Source organism: Trichosurus vulpecula, chromosome 2, assembly GCF_011100635.1.
Source record: "Trichosurus vulpecula isolate mTriVul1 chromosome 2, mTriVul1.pri, whole genome shotgun sequence".
NCBI classification, from domain to species: Eukaryota; Metazoa; Chordata; class Mammalia; order Diprotodontia; family Phalangeridae; genus Trichosurus; species Trichosurus vulpecula.
This window is the reverse complement of record NC_050574.1, coordinates 262,068,268-262,082,149: the sequence shown is the minus strand read 5'-3', so window position 1 is coordinate 262,082,149 and position 13,882 is coordinate 262,068,268. Positions and strand designations below refer to the sequence as shown.

Below are 13,882 nucleotides of genomic sequence, written 5' to 3'. Positions count from 1 at the left end.
TTTACATAGGCAGCTAGATGGTGCAATGGATAGAGCACTAGCCCTCAAGTCAGGGAGACCTCAGTTTGCATTCTGACTCAGACATTCAGCAACTGTGTGAGCCTGGGCAAATACCTTAGCTTCTCTTGGCCTCAGTTTCCTCATCTATAAAGTGTGGATAATAGCACCAGCCTTCTAGGGTGGTTATGAGAATAAAACAAAATGATATTTGTAAACCATTTGGCAAACCTTAAAATGCTATATGATGCTTGCTATCATATATAATGCATTGTATGTCATATGTACATTAGTTTTTATGTAGTTTATATCAGTGGGTATTTTCCGAACTTTTTTTTCCTTTAGTCAACAATTGTTTCTTCCTTATTCTTATATAAAGTTCTTTGCTCCAGCTCATCTGATATGATGTTATATGATGTGATGTGATGTGATATGTGTGTGTGTGCGTGTGCATCCCTATTAAAAGAAAGGAAGAACTATTAACATTTTTCCAGGCCCATCCCATACTCAAGGTTTTTATTTTCTACAATCACCAGATCATAGAATTATAAAGGGACCATAGAGATCTAGTCTAATTCCCTCATTTTACAGGTATTACCTAGTGAGGTAAGACATCCAACTTATTGACTTATACAAGGTCACACTGTGGGTAACAGAACTGGTAGCTGAACTCTTCATCTGACTCCAGATTCAGTGATATTTATTCTACAGTACAAGATCCTCCTCAGTTTCTTCTGACAACTGTTCAATTTTAGAACACTTTTGCTAATGGTGTTCATCTGATCACCTATTATAAACCGGTGACATTTGAGTATTTCAAAATTTCAATTTTGTTCCAAGGAACTCTATGGGTGGTCATTCTTGATTTTCCATACATATATTCCATATCATATCTACTTTCATAGAGATTATGCCACTGGTAAGCATATTCTCCCTTATGAGTTTTTTTTTTTCTTTTTACAATTCTGAAGTAGATATTCCTCTCGACGGAAAAATAACATTATCACTCTTTTCCCAATGAAGGTTCTGAAGCATTGAGAGACTCTAGCGAATCAGAGAACCTGCTCAAAGGACCTTTACATATGTTACAATAAACCTAGTCTACCCTATTTTATTTCCTGCTTTGCTCCATAGGCCTAGTCCAGTCTCATATATCCTTCTATTAATCACCTCACCTTCTGGAGTTTAATACTGCTTTGAAAACCTTCCCACATTATGTCAATTACCCTCAGATTATTTTTAATTTCCTCTGTCTAATAATTACCCTTTCTCATTCATTTTCAATCTAAACAAATTTTTTTCCCTTAAAGTCCGTCAAATAGGTAGTAGCAAAATAGAAAGGAAAAGAAAACATGATAAAAATAAATGTTAAGAAACCTTTAAAAAGCATAATATGTTTGGTATTTGTAGTGTATATGCCTTAGATCGTGAGCTGCAACCTAGAGAATGAAGATCAGGTACCATTGTCTTTACAGTACTCAGTATATTGTGGGTCTTCAATAAATATTCAATAACAGGATTTTTCAAAATGCATTCAATAAGCATTTATGCGCTTCTTCATTACCTCTGCCTCATAGAGTCACTCTCTTTCTTTAAGATACAGCTCAATCACCATCTTTTGCATGAAACCTTTCTTGATTTCCCTGGTTGCTAATGCCCTCCCTCCCAAACTACCTTGTTTTTAGCATATACGTGTGTGTTTATACATTTACGTATGTACATATAGCTAATGTAAACACATTACATATATACATATAGAATATGTTTTATATGTTTATGTGCATGCATATATACATATTATCTACATTTAATATGTACATATACTTCATATTGCATAACATGGCATATGTATATACACATATACACATATAACATAGAGGATATATACCTATATCACATACTGTATGTACATGTTTAACATATATTGTGCATCTATGGGGCCATCTTCAGTTGTCCTCATCTATATCTTGCTACTAGACCCAGATGTCTCTGGAGGAGAAAGTAAGACTGGTGACTTTTCACTGGCCTCTGTCACTTAAATCCAATTCACTTGCAAGCCGTGGCATCATATTCCTGATGTCATGGTCGTCTTTGAGAATGAAGGACAAGCAACAACATATGTGCACATATGCAAATAGTTGATGTACATATAGCTTATGTACATATATTAGCTAAGATGTAGTTATATATAGTACATTTGTATATTATATATGCACATATATTTGTTTTTATTCACTTTACATTTATTCTGTATATGTTTATAGATGCACTTGTCTGCTCTATTAGAATCTATGTTCCTTCAGAGTAGGGATTGCTTCATTCTTTGCATTTATATTCCTAGCACCTTTCACAGTACCTAAAGACGTAATATGTGTTCAACAAATGTTGATTGATTGGCTTCAAAGTCAGGAATACCTGAATTTCAGGTCCTAACCCACAGAGGCTGAGTGATCACAGTAAGCTATGACCTCCCATTGTCTCTCAGCCTATAAAATATAGAACAGTTCTTGGTCTTCATTAGCAGTTTTCTCTTGCAAAGGAGTTTGTCACACCAATGGAATCATAGGTCTTGATCAGGGGAAAAAAAAGGTTTTAGGTGCAGTGCTAAATCCTAGAGGTACAGATACAAAATGAACTTTTCTTTTCCTCAAGGAGCTTATATCCTGATTCTCATAGAGAATCAAGACCTGAGGCTGTAGGAGGAGCTGACTTGGTTTGAAGCCAGTACAAAGCTCTTTCTAAATCATTCGCTTGTTATATGATACAGTTCATGTTTGGCTTAGGGAAAAAGGGTTACCTGTGTTCCTTATGGTGACTAGTGTTTTTCCTAAAGAAAGTGAAATACTTTTTCAGAGTTTTATGTATTGACAATGTGGTCTAGTGGACTTTTCTACATTAAAAGAAGCCTCAGGGAAATGAGAAAGGATCACATTTGAGCACTAGTACTGCAATGCAGTGTCATTATTAATCAGAACCTGTTGGGGCAAGGGGGATGGGGCGGGGTAGGGAGACTTTCAAGCCAAATTCTCCTCATGGTCACACTCCTGAGTTTCTATTTCTTACTTTTAAAGTGTTTTGGAATTGTGAGACTTAGGTATTTCACTTTAATAGTTAGACTCATATATGAAATGGCTTCTTTACACAAAAGATAACTTGCATGGTAATTGTTAGCTTTATGGCAGGATTACATTAAATTTTTTTTAAATAACAAACTTAGTGAATTTAAAACACAACTTGAGTTGTGAAAATTAGCTTTCTATGGTGTTATTCAGGAATTCTTTGATTATATAGAGTGGAATACACTTGCAAACAAGCCTTAATAGCACAAATACATACTAGTCTACATGTATTTGAAAGTACGATTGCATTGTTTTCTTTAAAGGATAGTAGATATATTTGTTTAAGAGGATAGAATTGTGAAAATGGTATATAATAGATATTATTTGTTTATGAATTGAATATTGGGGTACTATTAGCTTTTAGGTTAGACATACATTTATGTTAGAACTAGAAGTGGAGCAGGATATTTAATTGCTTTTATGAAATTTCAGATTTGTGATCTCTTTGGCAGTCCCTAATATGTGCTCCTGTATAGTAAGCCAGGTATGCTTCTCTTTGTATGCTTTGCTTCCATTAGGGTAATAGGGTCTTTAGAGGTAGTGGTTCAGCATGTTGTAATGGAAAGAACACTAGATTTGGAGTCCAAAGACCTGGGTTGGGATCTTAGCTCTGCCGCTTAGAGCCTGTGTTTCGTAGATTTCAGAGCTGCAAGGGACTTTGAAGAAAATCTAGTGTAACTCACTCATTTTAAAGAGGAAACTGAGGCACAGATAGTTTTGGTGACTTGCCCAATGAACCCAGTATTGCTCAGTAAATTCCTGTGGCTCTCTGTTGCTTCTAGGATAAAATGTAAACTCAACTCTTTGGCTATTAATCGCCTTCACAACTTGCACTCATCCTACTAGCTTTATTACACATCATTCTCCTTTTTGTTCTCTACAGGCTAGATAAACTGGACCTCTTGCTATTTTTCACACACTCCTTTCTCTTTGCTTTACCAGTGGCCATTCCCCATGTCTGCTATGTTTTTATCTCTGCCTTTTAGAATCCCTTACTTTACCTTAAAGACTCAGGTCAAGCACAAACTTCTTTAAAAATCCTTTCCTGAGTTCCTCAACTGCTAATATCTTCCTTCCCTAAAGGACTTTGTACTTATTTCTCATATATTCACTAACTCCCTCTCCCCCCCCCCCCCACCTCCCCGTCCCGCCCCGGCCATCAGTCACAGTAGAATGTAAGCTTTTTGACAGAGGGACTTTCATTTTTTTTTCTTGGTATATGTAATGCCAAACAATACCTGATACATAGTAGGTATCTTATAAAATTCTTGTTGATTGATTGATTACCTAAATCCACACAGGTGGACTTTGAACCCAGGCCCTCTGACTCCATACCTAGTGCTCTTCCCATGTTATCTTTGTACAGTCCTGGACAAATCTCTTAATCTCCCTGGATTTCAGTTTTCTTCTTATGTAAAATGGCAGGGTTGGGAGGAGAGGGATTGGCATCTACTGAATGATCTAAGATCCCATCTACCTCTAAGTTCTATGATTATCCTATGAATCTGATATTTCTACTGAAAAGTTAGGGTGCTACTTTGAGTACTAGCCATTTATTAAACACTCACAAGTGTGCTTATTTTCTTGTCTGAAGGAAGTATAGTATTTAAAAGTTAACTGGACCACATGTAGTAAGTATATAGTTCACCTTTGGCCATAACTTAAAACTAATCCAAGCAGAGAAGAGAGCATTGCAAACATTTGCACAGACCATGCTTATGGCAGAAGGCCTATCAAGCTGTCCAAGACTGGACATTGGGTGAATTTCTGTGTCAGCATTTCTGACATGAAAAATAATTCTCCTGGAATGCTCGGCACAACACACAGGGATCAACAACAACAACAAAAACTACTTGAGATTTTTAACAGAAAAAGGAGATTTGTTTATTAATAATTCATGAGTTCCCATTGAACATGCACGACAGAAACAGTGCTATTCAATAGAGAATACTGTCATCTGTCACTGTTTTATTTGACATTTACACTTTTTTTTTTGCCTGATCCTGCAAAACTTTCTTGGATGGCATGCAAAGATTATATAAATGAAAAAAGGGGAAAAAAAATCTCCAACCCAATCCAGGAGACTTCATTTCTTCTAATGGGGGTTTACAAACTATTATAAAGGTATTATTTTTGGTAGAGCAACAGTATTGGCATTTCCCCCACCCCATGTTAGCTGCCATGCCAGCTAATAATAGACATTATGTATAAGACAGATAAGCATCTCAAATGAGTGGGGTGAGGGACAATATGAATAAGTAACTGGAGGGAGGGATGAGAAAAGAGGTTAATGGATAAATTTATTGAAGATGAACAGAGGAATACACAGAGTGAAAACGGTACATCAGAATGAGGGGAAAACAAATAATGGCTGTTATGAGGAAAACTGACAAGAATAAATTGCTGTTTCAAACACAAGATAAATATTTGTAAGTGGCATCAAAGGGAGACCCACTAGTATAAAACATGGGAACGTAAATCGGGCATTTAGTAGGATGACAAGTTAGAGTTAGGACCACCTTGCAATATCTTGCTAATATTAGGCTCATGAAAATCTTTCTGCTCTGTAGGTTAGTTATTATTTATAAAAATCACAGAACCAGCTGATACATTCATAAGCTAATTATTGTAGCAGCTGGGTACACATGGTGCAATATGTCTGAGGCTGTGAAGTATCACAGATTTCTTGGGGCCTGCTGTGGTGGGGGTGTGCTGTTGAAGGCTAGATCCCTTAATCTGATCAGCCAAGCAAATACTTTGTGGGGAAACTAGATTAATAACCCTCTAAATACCACAAATGTGCTTCACCTTCAAAACTGGGTTCTCCTAAACATGCCATTAGCTTAGTACCATCCGGGAATTGAGAAAGTTTTCCAGCGTCCTAAGGACAGGGTCTTGTCTGATATTGCCCTGTGCCAGAAATTAATTTGGTTTGCTTATGTCTGCACACATGGTCACACTTGTGTCTAATCTGCTCCCTAATAGCTTCAAGGTCAGGACCTTGCATGTTGCTGGGCAAATTGAGCACTATACTTCTTAAAGACTAATGGCAGAGAGCACACAGTCCATAATGAGGCCTGTAGTGTTGTTCTAAGTGACTGTAATGAGTGCAGATTATAGCAGTGCATATAAATCAAATGCCGCAATGACTATTGTGTGAGACATTCCAAGTTTCATAAGTGGAGATACCACTCAGCTGTCACCTGTCTCGTTTCAAGCTGAGGCTTCCCACAATGCAATTCATGCCTCAATCAGAACAGCAGGTGCTGCCTTCCTTAAGGTCTGGGTCTTTCAGAACTTCATCTTTTAACAGATGTAGGTTTTTGTTTTTATTTTCTGTTAAATGATTGGTCTTCATGCTCAAGCATCCCCTGGGAGATGTTAAACATACCTGTTTGAAACATTTGAAAGAGTTCAGTTGGAGACTTATTCAGCTCTGTGAAAAGATAGAGAAATAGGAGTTTATTTTTTCCACAGATGGTTTAATTTTTCATTTCAGAAATTCCTTGCTTTGTACAAAGAAACCCCTGAGAAAACACTTTGGGATTAGGAGATTTTTTTCGGGAAGGGACAAAAGTTGTGGAGTTCTAAATTTTTATCGACATACACATATATGTACGACATTTATATTTATGCAAATATGTGTACATATATGTACATTTGAGTACATAGACACATATGCAAATATACATATTTGTGTGTGTGTGTGTATAATATATATGCACTTACACACACATGAGTAAGCATATAATGTTTTTCAAAAGCCAGCTATCACCTGACTTCGGGGTTAGCCAAAATATCTATGAAAATACTTGGGGGCGAAAAATTCCAAGCAGATGATCAGATATCTCCTTTTCATTCTTCCTCACCCTCTCACCACCCTCAGCTCCCAGTTTACTGCAAGAAAAGATCAGGTCTGCGCAAATGTGGCCTCTCACTTGTAAAAACAAGGCAGTGTTGTGTTACAGATTAGTTTATAAATCCCCAGTGGCTTCACAGTTCAGTGCCTACAGCTGCTGCAGATGGGCCTGGGTTTTTGTCTCTTCGCTGTGCTGCAGCCGGCAGTTGAAGGAGAAAATGGAATGATCAGGTTATTAACATGTAGGCCATGAGGAAGAGGCTGCACAATGAGAACAGCTGGTGTTGCTGTCTTGGCTGATGCAGCGGAGATAATCAAATCTTGCCTTTTTTTGGGTAAAGGCAGAAGACACAGTGGAGAGTTAGACAAACAACGGCTTATGATATTATATGGGGTTTTTATAATGCATGTCATGAGCTTTCATTGGCTTATGAGTTATGGGATGGATTTTTTTCTTTCCTTTTTTTTTCTTAAAAAAGTTAATATAACTTCATGAGTACTAAGGTAATTGTTTTTAAGCCTTATTTTTTTCGGAAAAGCAAGAACAACAAGGGCACTTCTTGATTTTAAAAAAAAAATTAGAGCTATAGCTTGGAAATGATGGGCTAGAAAGCTAGTAGGTAAAATATTTTGACATGAGTCAGTAAGCGATGTTGACAGCATCCTCTCTATTATTTTCATATAATCCATCATTATTTGCATTACACTCTCTTCCTTCCTCATGCAGTTGCAATAGATGGAGAACACCCTAACCAAAGCAGGAGGAAACCATCTTAGTCTTCTTCATGTAGTCATGACCCTTAGAAAAAGGTACCACTTAAACAGCTCTTGGTTCTGAAGTCACTGACAACTGGACTGTGGTCATCAAAAAAAGACAATTACCAAGAAAACATTTTGCTTTTTAGTCCATTTTTGAGTGCCAATTATTCACGTTATGGTGTTCTTGGCAATTACAAGAAGACTCCGTTCCTCTTAGTATTCTTTATTTGGTTGTATCTATTCTTCAGAACTTGCCCTTTTGAAATACAGATTTGATTTTCTGCCCATTTCTTATGGTTGAAAGGTCAACGGATAATTTTCATGTATTTTTGGAGCCGTAGTTCACCAAGGGTATCTTTTGAGTGTCTGTTTTTATTATTATTATTATTATTATTATTATTATTATTATTATTATTATTATTATTATTATTTTGGGTCAATATAGTCTTTTTTATCTTTTTTCAGCTACTTTAAACTTAAGGTTTCTGAAGTTCTGTAGGGTGTATAGGAAAATTTTTAAGACACTGATCTATGTTGTATAATTATCAATTGTGATTTTGGCTTTTCAGAGAGCTCAGGGTATAACATGAATTATCTATACAGGTAGAGGGGAAGAATTTAGAAGTGCTTGAGTAGAGCCTGCATTTCTTTTGAGATCAAGAACACGTCTGATCCATCTACCCTTTGGAAGTTAATTCCTGTGATCTTCTCTCTCTAGGGCTGGCTGTGTGAGCTTCTTCGCTGGAAGGAAAACCCAAGTCCGGAAAACCGCACCCTCTGGGAAAACCTGTGCACTATCCGCCGCTTCCTGAACCTTCCCCAGCATGAGAGAGACGTGATCTACGAGGAGGAGTCCAGGCATCATCACAGTGAGCGCATGCAGCATGTTGTCCAGCTCACTCCTGAGCCTGTGCAGGTCAGAGCAGTAATTTTCTCAGTGAATGAGACTTTATGTTTGTAGCTGCTATAAAAGGTCCAAGGAGAACCTGGCTCCTTCTTCCTTCTGCCTTGTAGGTGGTTCACGCACAATGTGTGTAGGCACACTAATGCACATTTCAAAGGCAGATGTTCTGAGTTCTGAGAATGTCCACCTATTTGTACATCTGCACAAAAATAGTGATATGAAGATTTAGAGCTGGAAGAAACCTCAGAGATCAATCAGGCCACCCTCCTCTAAGCGAATTGATACCCCTTCACCCACCGGGTGAATGATATAGCCAGGGTTCAGAGCCAGACACCTTGACCCTGAATCCTGCCATCTTTTCATTACACCACTGCCAAACTAGAGTTATTTTTATCCATATCACGATGCAAAATCACTTCACATGGAACATCATATCCATGCATAATAGATAATGGTTTTAATCCCAACAGTAGATTTTCATTAATTTAGACATGTCCTCAAGGAATGTTTTAGCTAAAATAGGGGAAGGAAGTAGCTACCAGGGGAGTCTTAACCTAACTTATTATTGTTCTGCTTAAGTCATCTGATATCTAGGTTTTTGGTGTTCTATCAAGATCATGATCAAATGGACTTATCTATTTACCAAATCAGGAAATAGCAATTTTTAAAAATAGTTTGAATGTGTTTTGGTTCCTTGACTTCATCTTCTTTGAGAGAAAGGGCATTTATTTCTGAAAGAAGTTGATTTACCCCAGATAGAACAAGTAGGTTATTCTTAGACCAACATTTCTAGATGACAGATCTGACAGATCACCAACCCCCATCTACCACCGAAGAAGAAATTCTAGGGACATCTCCCTTTGGCCCACTTTAACTCTGAGCTATTTGACCTATTAAGAAGAGGGAAAGCAAAAGAAGTGTATAGCTTCAGGTGCAGACACTGTTGGGTTCCTGGCAAGAGGGAAAAGGTAAGGGTGTTGGAATTGGAATTTCTGACATCGCTTTGCTCATCACGTGATATCAGATGTAGTTCCTTCCATTCTGCCTTTTCTCTCAGTGCTTCCTTTTCTCTTTTCTCAGGGGTGGCCACCTTCACCTGGGTAAAAAGCCCATAACAAAATGGGTCTAATGCTTACCTTCTTATCCACACTGAATGTTCTCCTTCTTGGTGTTTTCAGGCTATGGTTTGTGAATTTTCAAAAAAAACCCCAAAAACCCAAAATCAGATCAAATAGTTCTGTCTCTTAGAATCATTGGCATTGAATAGGAATGGACTTTAGATATCGTCAAACCCAAGGCTTTCTTAACCTGTGCTCTAGTTATTGGTTTTTAAGATATTTTGATAGTGGTATTCCAAGCCAGTTTGTTTGTTTTGTGACCCTGTTTTATTTAAGAAATTTTTAAAAATTATTCTGAGGAATCTATAGGCTTCACCAGACTGTCAAAGGGATCTGTGACACAATAAAAGGTTAAAAACCCCTTATCTAGCCCAACCTACTCATTTTACAGATGGGAAAACTGAGATCTAGCAATGTGAAGCAACTTACTCAAGTTATGAAACTTGTCACTAGAGAGACTAGGACTAGAGGTCAGGACTACTGTTTCCAAATGCACTGCTTCTTCCTGCCAGGTATGGATATGATACATTTTTTTTTCACAGTGACCTCCAAAGCAATGGGCAAAGACTGAGGCAGTCATAAGACTTAGCATCCATGGGCTAAGGCCTGTTCATTATTGTCCTTTCCTAGACTAGGCAGGAGCCTCACCTAAATACCAGAACATTTCACCCTAGAATTTTAAATAGCCACTTGGAGATTCTTGATAATCAAGGGACTATTGATAGTCTATACTTTGAGCACAGCAAGTCTAGGGCACAATTAAAATCCAGATAGAACTGAATGGGTAATAACTGAAAAAGACCTTATTCTAGATACCAGTGAACATGTGGTTTATAGAATAACTATTAAACTCAGATGTTCAGAGAGGCTTGAAGCAAGAACAAGGACATAGCATGTTAGGAATTTGATGAAGACTCCTGAATCATTCCTGTTCACCTAATTCATTGTTTTTAGTTTCTCATTACTGTGAGCTTCCAAAACTTGTGGGGTTTTTTTCAAGTTGCTTTGCTTATATGAAATATATAGTATCAAGAGGTGACTGGTGGATACAGGGTTTGACTATGTTTTTGATGGTGTGTCAGAACTCATAGACTCCTTTGAAAGTAGGACTAAAAGCATTTAATATGTCTAAGAAAATCATCAGGAATTGATTTGTGTTTGGTAATCTATTTATTTTGTTTTATTTTTCAACTCATATATACCTGTGGCTGAGTTATTTAAATTCTTTGAGTCTCAGTTTTCTCATCTGCAAAAGGAAGATAATATTTAGGCTCTCTGGCTGCTGAAGTTATGGTCAAATACTGTGTAAACTGTAAAGAGCAATGTAAGGCTAAACAGTGATTAATTGATAAAAGATTCTATTCAGCTCTTAGATCTTGCCCCCCACAGTGATTACAGATATGGTTTTATATTTTTATTTTTAGCTGATGACCTTGATAATTTAGCTTGCTTAAAAAGAAAAAAAAACTTTTTCACATAACCTTTTTTTTTACAATGTCTCTGAGTGACACTGCTGCATTCATATTTGTCAGCAAGTTACAAAGCTGTGGATTAATTATTTATTGCAATCATAATATGAAAAATGAAGAAAAATGAGTGGAACCAGCTGGCAAGTAAATATAGCAGAACTCTTGAGACTGTTGAATGCAGTTGGCCCAGCACATGTGATCTGGGGAGGACTATTCTCTGAAAGACCTTTGCCGTATACCTCCACTGTCTGGCTCCAAAAGGCAGGCTATGAGGCTCCCTCCCTTCCTCCCTCTTCCCATCCCACCTTCTTGAGGTGATGAGATGGTTTTTGGGGGTCCCTCCAAGGCTTGAAATCACTCTGGAGAGTGGCATAAAGCTTTTATGTCACATGCACTCACCCACCGATCACTGGAAATAAACCCTCTTTATATATATGATATCAAATTCAGTATATCCTTCTGGTACATTACTTCCAGCTCTCTAAAATGTTAGGAACCACCTTTTATTTCCTATATTATGGAAAAAGTGCATCAAAAATACTTTGAAAAATAAATATGAGCTATATACTGGGAGTTTACGATTCAATTTTAGGCAGTATAAAATAGGTGACAAGATATAGTCAAACATCAAGTGAAAAGAATGATTTTTTTTTTCATCCCAACAGGTCTGGAGCCTAATTATTACTTGTGGTTTCAAGTGTTATGGTGTTATAGTTCTATAATTGTGTTTTCAGTTGTTATTACAACCTGAGGCCCCAGAAGTGAATGAATATCCTTGACATGTGACCAAAAAAAAAAACAATTGGGTCAAAGTATTCGTTATTAGCAACTCCACCTCTAGTTGTGAAAACTAGAGCAGAAACATTAAACCTTGCCTGAAGTCAGGACTGGAGACTGAAAAACCAAAGGAGGTGTTGGCTGCTAGTCCTTGCTTTGACCACATTTCTCTCTTAATGTGGTAGAAAGCAAAGGGTATTGTTCACAGTATGAATGGGTCACTGAACAGGCTTGATTTGGGGCCCTGGCCAAATTGTGCCTGTGCCCATTGTGCCTTATTGCTTTATTAGGTTTCCACCAGAGTATTTTTTTCCATGAGTTATTTTGTAAGCCTGTTCATCTTGAGCTTGAGGCTGCTAAGGTTTTAGAACTAGGGTTTCTCTTAAAGTCCTTTTCTGTATGTCAAATGAGGATAGAATGGATGTCATCAGTGACAGTTACCAACATATTGAGTTTATCCTAGGAAGAATTTTCTGGTAATTAGAGTAAGTAGCCAAAAAATTTGACTTTTTGTTTTGTTTTTTGCTTTCATTTTTTTCTAAGTGTCTTAGGTCAAGCCATTTCATATTTCTATGAAATTTGATCTCCTTCAAAATGTTTTATTGACCACTTTTGTTTCACTCTTCCGTCTTCCTGAATGAGCCCTTTCTAATGATGATGCTCATTATCTTTTCCTCAACTGATGTTTGCCTACCTAATTGATTCGTTCAGGGATTTAAAAACACATATTTAAATTTCTTATAATTAGTGTAGAAAGACAATATGGGGTAGTGGATTAAGAGTTAGTTTTGGAGTTAAGAAGACTTGCCCCTGATACTGGCTGTGTGACTGTGGGCAAGTCACCTAACCTCTAAGTGCCCCCTGGCAACCCTTTAAATGGCAGAGTGCATTCTAATTGGCTTTCTTAGAGGCTATGCTTCATTAGGAGATTTCAACACTGATAAAATCAGAGGCGCAATCAAAACAATAACTAGGGTACAAGAGTTGCTTTTAATTTTATAAAAGTATTTAAAGAGCCAAATAATAGCAATTTGTGAGGTTAGGCGGAGGGGCATCCACAAAAACCAATATTAGTTTTAGTGATTTATCTAAAGCAAATTAAAAAAAACATAGCCATACCTGGACTCATTAAGTATCTTCAGTGTCCTATATAACACTAAATAATTGGAGTGATTGCATTCTTCACTTTTGTCCATGTAATCACATTGGCATCCTGTTGTCGTCAGACCTACCCCCAGGATGGGAATATTATTTCTAATCCTGAAAATCATTTTGCATTTACATTACCATCTCGAAGCTTCCATCATCCTTACCTGTATCATCAGCGTGTGCTAGAACTTGTTTTGTTAATTGTTACCAAAAAAAGGCAAATTGCTAATACATAAATGAATAACCAGAAAAGGAAGTTTGCAAATTCAGGCACCTGGTTACTAGGGGACAGATTTCTTCCTTGTTGGATTCATCCCAGGCTCTGTGTTCAAAGCCTGCTGTTTGAATGTGGCTCCAGGCTTTTGAAATCCCATTCCAGGCCAGTGCACACATGCAAATGAACATTTGCTATTTTAAATGGATGAATGCCGTAGTTATGTTCAGGTGCTTTATTCTCATTTGGGGAGGTTGGAGGAGTGCCTGACCAACCAAGAAAGACCACGGTAGCTTTCTGAATATTTACTAAATTCTGTGTTGATAGAGAGCCAGCCTCAGAGTTAGGGGTTAAAGTTTTGCCTCACACATATAAGTTGTGTGACACTGGATAAGTCACTTAATTTCTTAGGGCCCCAAACACTTTTCTAAGTTTCAGAGCAGTTGCATATCTGCAATGATAAGAGGGAGTTGCCTAACTGGGAGTTCCTTACACTGATGAAATCACAGGGCCAAAT

At 37.4% G+C, this 13,882-nt stretch overlaps 1 protein-coding gene across 1 annotated transcript in view; it reads left to right on the top strand.

Moving 5' to 3' along the window:
• Window positions 1-13,882, top strand: part of SATB2 (SATB homeobox 2) — a 227,402-nt gene that overhangs the window by 173,073 nt on the left and 40,447 nt on the right. The window contains exon 10 of the mRNA XM_036745121.1: window positions 8,453-8,650. Coding sequence (XP_036601016.1) covers window positions 8,453-8,650 — 198 coding nt within the window. The remainder of the gene's footprint in view (window positions 1-8,452; window positions 8,651-13,882) is intronic.